Source organism: Epinephelus moara, chromosome 12 (genome assembly GCF_006386435.1).
Source record: "Epinephelus moara isolate mb chromosome 12, YSFRI_EMoa_1.0, whole genome shotgun sequence".
Classification (NCBI taxonomy): domain Eukaryota; kingdom Metazoa; phylum Chordata; class Actinopteri; order Perciformes; family Serranidae; genus Epinephelus; species Epinephelus moara.
The window spans coordinates 27,616,413-27,622,516 of record NC_065517.1 but is presented as its reverse complement, the minus strand read 5'-3'; the positions used below and the strand labels follow the sequence as shown (position 1 = coordinate 27,622,516).

At 42.8% G+C, this 6,104-nt stretch overlaps 1 protein-coding gene across 1 annotated transcript in view; it reads left to right on the top strand.

The window, feature by feature from the left end:
* Positions 1-3,184, top strand: part of si:dkey-206f10.1 (adenylate cyclase type 8) — a 20,417-nt gene extending 17,233 nt beyond the window's left edge. Inside the window, exons 18-21 of the mRNA XM_050058218.1 lie at positions 540-632; positions 763-877; positions 1,264-1,466; positions 2,818-3,184. Of these exons, the coding sequence (XP_049914175.1) occupies positions 540-632; positions 763-877; positions 1,264-1,466; positions 2,818-3,033 (627 nt within the window). The 3' untranslated portion in view covers positions 3,034-3,184. The remainder of the gene's footprint in view (positions 1-539; positions 633-762; positions 878-1,263; positions 1,467-2,817) is intronic.
* The last annotated feature ends 2,920 nt before the right edge of the window (positions 3,185-6,104 follow it).

Sequence of the window (6,104 nt, the reverse complement as noted above, 5' to 3'; positions counted from 1 at the left end):
AGGATAACGCACCATGTCACAAAGCTCACATCATCTCAAACTGGTTTCTTGAACATGACAATGAGTTCACTGTACTCCAATGGCCTCCACAGTCACCAGATCTCAATCCAATAGAGCACCTTTGGGATGTGGTGGAACGGGAGATTCACATCATGGATGTGCAGCCGACAAATCTGCAGCAACTGTGTGATGCTATCATGTCAATATGGACCGAAACCTCTGAGGAATGTTTCCAGCACCTTGTTGCATCTATGGCACGAATAATTAAGGCAGATCTAAAGGCAAAAGGGGTCCAACCTGTTAGTAGCAAGGTGTACCTAATAAAGTGGCCAGTGAGTGTAGGTGTACATTATATTTCTGGGTATATGAGCAATAAAAACATTTCTTATAATTCATCTTTCAAATATCTGTGGTATATGTTTGTGGTATTCTGCCTGTAAGAATAAATAATGCATAGACTGTAGGTTTTAATCCAGGCCATATGCACTGTATGTGACTGATGTATAATTTTATCTCTTTATCTCCAAAAATTCCACAAGTTGTTGGAGGAGTCGTACTTCCACTATGTGGAGAAAATCAAGACCATTGGGAGCTGCTATATGGCAGCCTCTGGCTTAGCTCCAGACAAACAGGTGAGACATCGACTTACACATTCTGCCTTTTTTTTTTTTTTTGCCTCTTCATCATCAACACCTACTTTGATATCATCATCAACCCACCTCTCTCCCTCTAATTATCCATCCATCTCTGTCTTTCTCATAGGCATCCATGGATGAATGGAATCACCTGAGCGAGCTGGTTTTGTTTGCGTTGGCAATGCAAGAGACCTTGAGAGAGATCAACAGGCTCTCTGCCAAAAACTTTCAGCTGCGTGTGGGTAAGTGGCTAAGTGGCTCACCTCCCACACACATAAACAATGGAAGGTTGATATAAACTGCTCTCCGCGAGGGCTTCTTGTGCCAGAAATTTAAAGGAATACTCCAACCTCAAAACGATCGTTTGTATATCAGTTACTCACCCTGTGTTACATTGAATTTGTGAACAAAAGTTTGTTTTTCTTGCATGCCTCCGGGGTGAATGAAGAATCAAAAAACTGACCTTACTAAAAACCTTACTATTTACAGTTTTTGAATTCTCCATTCACTCAGGAAGTATGTGTGAAAACTTTTGCTCGTGAATTCAGCATCACTCGGGTTGAGTTCTTGATGTATTAATGAATTATTTGTCTCAAGTAAATTACTTGTCTTTGTTGGACTGAAACAGGCATTGCCCACGGGCCGGTGGTGGCAGGGGTGATCGGTGCCACCAAGCCTCAGTATGACATCTGGGGGTCAACAGTGAATCTGGCCAGTCGTATGGACAGCACAGGAGTGAGTGGACGCATCCAGGTGCCTGAGGCCACGCGCAAGATCCTGGCAGAATGGGGTTTTGTGTTGGAGCTGCGTGGAGAAATCTTTGTCAAGGGGGTGAGTGGCTGTTGTTAGAAGTAGTTTCCTCGTACTTGTAGTGCTATTTATCAGTCTAGATTATTTTGGTGTGAGTGTTGACGATATCTGCCATAGAGATGCCTTCTCTTGAATATAATGGAACTAGATGGCACTCAGCTTGTGGTGCTCAAAGCGCCAAAAAATAAATTTGAAAAACTCAACAGCAATGTCTCGTTCCAGAAATCATGACTCCGATTACTCAGTTTCATTTAGGAACTATTTTCTTTCTACTAAACTACATGTATCACCGCACAGAAGGACGCATGCGCCTACTGCTAGCTCATCTAGCAGCACTGAGCTAGCTAATATTACACCTCAGCCAAGAAGGATGCCATCAGTGTTTACATCTTGCGCTGTCACAAGCACGAGCCTCTCATCCATGATGAGTAGATGCACACTTCCTTCTGCACAGTGATACAGTTGAAAGGTGTAGTTATCCATCCATCCATTTTCGTCCAGTTATCCGGGGCTGGGTCACGAGGCAGCAGGTCAAGCAAAGCACCCCAGACGTCCCTCTCCTCAGCAACGCCTTCCAGCTCCTCCTGGGGGACCCAACGCGTTCCCAGGCCAGATGAGATATGTAATCCCTCCAGCATGTTCTGGGTCTGCCCCGGGGCCTCCTACCAGTGGGATGTGCCTGAAACACCTCTAACAGTAAGCACCCAGGAGGCATTCTGATCAGATGCCCAAACCACCTCAACTGACCCCTTTCGACGTGAAGGAGCAGCGGCTCTACTCCGAGCTCCCTCTGGATGTCCAAGCTCCTTACCCTATCTTTAAGGCTGAGCCCAGCCACCCCATGGAGGGAGAAAATAGTTCCTAAATGAAACTACTCAGAACAATGGAGGGAGAAAATAGTTCCTAAATGAAACTACTCAGAACAAGGTTTGTGGATTATCTTGAGTAATTGGCTCATGATTTCCAGAAAGAGACATTGCTTTTGAGTTTTTGGGTAGGTTACTGGGGAGGAAGTGGGTATACTCACCTATATATTCCAGTGGCTTTATGGCTGATAGTATACAGTTAATGGCCAGAAAAAGAGGTGTGTATACTCCTTATACTTGCACACACCCTCCACTACACCACTGTTCTCAGGATCAGAAACCTTGGCACAAGAGGACAACTGAAACAACGGGGACATCTACTGGTGAAAAGAAGCAACATACAGATGAATGAGTGGCATTGCTGTTCAGAAAGGAGCATTAGTGCATGAAATGTGTGGATATGAATGCATTATAACCATGTTTGTGAAGAGTTCCCGGCAGTAAAGATCTTAAGGGGTCCTTGAGAAAAGGATTACCACACTCTGTGACCGCTGCTGTCGTTGCAGGTGAGCGAGTGCCAGGGCAAAGTCCGCACCTATTTCATCAGCACCATGCGCAGCAAGAAGGCCAACCTTGGAACAGATGGTCGCCTGGGGGGGCGGACAGCAGGACGCATGACGCTCGCAGGAGTAGTGTTTGGTCTCGTCCAGGCCAGACACAAGGAAAAGATGAGAGATACAAACGGGGGGTTCAGTCTGGCTCCCCGCACCCTTCAGTGCTGAGGGGACACTTAGAGTCAGCAGGTGGAGGAGGAGGACGCAGCGCAGCCATATTGTTTGTTACTGGTTTACAGTTTTGTTTGCTTCATACTTTGCCATATATATATTAGCTGCACAAACGGAGAAAAGGTGTAGCTGCCACAGGATCCAGATCCTACCAGAGCCTTTGTTCCAGTCTCCTCCTCGACTGTGTCCTCCTCTGCTCTCCTGTCATCCAAAGGTTTGGGGCTGATGATAATGAACTCATCTACGAGCTGATTCTTTGAAGGCTGAAGCTTTGAATGCAGTGCTGCTTTCTGTTTTTTTATTGCCATATCCACACGTTATAAGCAGTATTTAGCATTTTAAGTTCGTTTATACAAAATCAACAAAAGCCAACATGTCTTTTCCCTTTTGCTGTGACGACGCTTCGGCAAATCGTCAGACCTCTAAGCCAAAATACCTCAGAACAACCAGATCAACCTCTCACAGACTCTCCAATGGCCTATACAATGCTGATTAGAGTTTTTTTTTACTGTTATCTTGTATCACTCTCACTATTTCTCTGTGTATTTTGTATCATCAGTCGACACATCACATCCAAGAAAGCTACAGTTATCCTAAGTCCCATTATTCATGAATGGATGGTGCTCGTTTTCATGTTATACTGTACTTTTCTTCTGTGTTTAGCTCTCCGCTTTCATGTCACTAACATCTGAATCACGTCATAGCCAAATCTGTTTTGCCTCAGTTCGCTTTTGCTCTCACTTCCATTACTTGACTACAAATATATTTACAACATGGCAGTGAAACTCCACAAAGAGGTGATCTGTTGAACCAAGCTTAATGCCAAAACCACTCCACATGTCACTCCTCATCTTGTATACTGAAAACAAATGACACAGGATGTTGTTATTTATGTAATATTGATGTAATGATATGCTATATTGTAGGCTGGATTCATATTGTCACTGTAATAAAAAATAAAAACTTGTTACTACAAATAATTATGTGTCTTTATGTTTTAGCTGAAGGATGCGACACATTCTCACTCCGACCTCGTCACATATCACATTTGGTCAAGGACTTTGACACTATGTCAAGTTCTGCTTGCAACATGCATTGTCTTCTTTCAAAATACACTTCCATTTTCACAGGAAACTTAGCGATTACACACAGTCTCTTTCAAAATAAAAGCACTACGTCAGTACAGTTTTTCCTCCAACAACTAACGCACATGGTTGGGTTTAGGCAACAAAAACACATGGTTGGGTTTAGGCAACAAAATTATGTGGTTGGGTTTAGGAGAAAAAGAACAGGGTTTGGCTTTATAATTTTACGGGACACATACACTGCTCTCCTGGGTGAAAATTGGTGTCTGGTGGACCACCAGTTCTACCCACCCTACTTGGACTTTCGCCGTTTTAACTGTCGTTCTTGTCCTGTCGTGTTTCCCCCTGACACTGCCGAGCACTGTCACGTATCATGCCGACTTTAAAGGATGGCTTTCTTCGTCAGTGTTTGATGCCGCAAGTCACTGCCTAAGTGCCAGATTTCGACGACTTCGGGGTAGGACCGGGGTAGGCCTCAAGGATGACAAACCCATCTATTGGACTTCCCGGAGATATTATCAAGTAATTTTGTGTATACATATTTTCCTAAAAAATGTAAGAAGTGTATAAATATTAATTAATATTGACAATTCCATTAACTGAGTCAGTTGTGCATCGGACTGAGTGGGTCTTCCCCTAAATTCCCCAGGCTTGGTAGACAGCAACCCTCCCCCCTGGCTAATAGCTCTTAACTTACACAGCCATATTTTTTGTGTGTTCAGGTTTTAGCTTCTCCCGGGACTGTCACATAAGTTGTTCTGGTCACCAACAAATAGTGTTTTATACATCTTGTTTTTATTTCATATATTTAATGAACATTATTGTTACTTCTTGGAAACTTTGTGTCAAATTGGTAAAAATGGTCCCAGTCCTCACCCTCTGGTCACACTTAGTATCTCAAAAAATGACTTAGTATGGTTTCTCATTATTTTAAGATACATTAAGTTACATAATTTTTGATAAGTCTCATTCTCGTCCTCATTATTTCAAGATAAGTCAGCCTGGGTCATTACTCTGAGAAGGTTTCTCATTATTTTTGCAACACTTATTTATTATCTTTTAAATCCTAAGTAATTATTTTGAGATATTAAGTCTTAATTTCCAGAAGGTCTCTCATTATAATGACAAACAGGATCTTTTTTCATCACATTGGCAGAAATGGCCTCCATATCAGTAAAAACAAGGAGGGACAGACTGGACTATCAAATATATTATATGACATCATTAAGATGTTTGTTTCATTTTGATTAAACTATAAACTCATTAACCTGCCTGTAGTAAAATCATACACTGGTCATTATTCAAACAAGTGTGGCTCCAGTCTGCACACACTGCCTCTGACTCTCATCCGTGGACGAGTTTCTCTGAACTCGATTAGTTCTGGCTGCAACTCGCGCGGGTTTCTGCAGCCGACTCCGCGATCGTCTATTGTGACAGATGGATCACTTCACTGTTGGAAAAATGGTTTGGTCTTGTCTATTGTCTTACTTTACATTTTTTTTTCAGAGGAACCACTTAAGTATAAGCATGACTGCTGCACAAATAGACTCATCTGGAGTCTAATGGCCCTGACACAATATATATCAAATATGACTGAACAAAGGTTAGAGCCAGCACAAGGGCTGCGGCCAAGATTTAAGAAACAGGCCTACTGAGGTCATAAATCCAAAAACCACCACCCCACTCTCTTAAAAATACTGCAGTCCTCAAAAAGAAAACAAGTACCAGGTTGGACCCCTTTTGCCTTCAGAACTGCCTTAATTCTTGGTGGCATAGATTCGACAAGGTGCTGGAAACATTCCTCAGAGATTTAGGTCCATATTGACATGATAGCATCACACAGTTGCTGCACATTTGTCGGCTGCACATCCATGATTTGAATCTCCCATTCCACCACATCCCAAAGGTGCTCTATTGGATTGAGATCTGGTGACTGTGGAGGCCATTGGAGTACAGTGAACTCATTGTCATGTTCAAGAAACC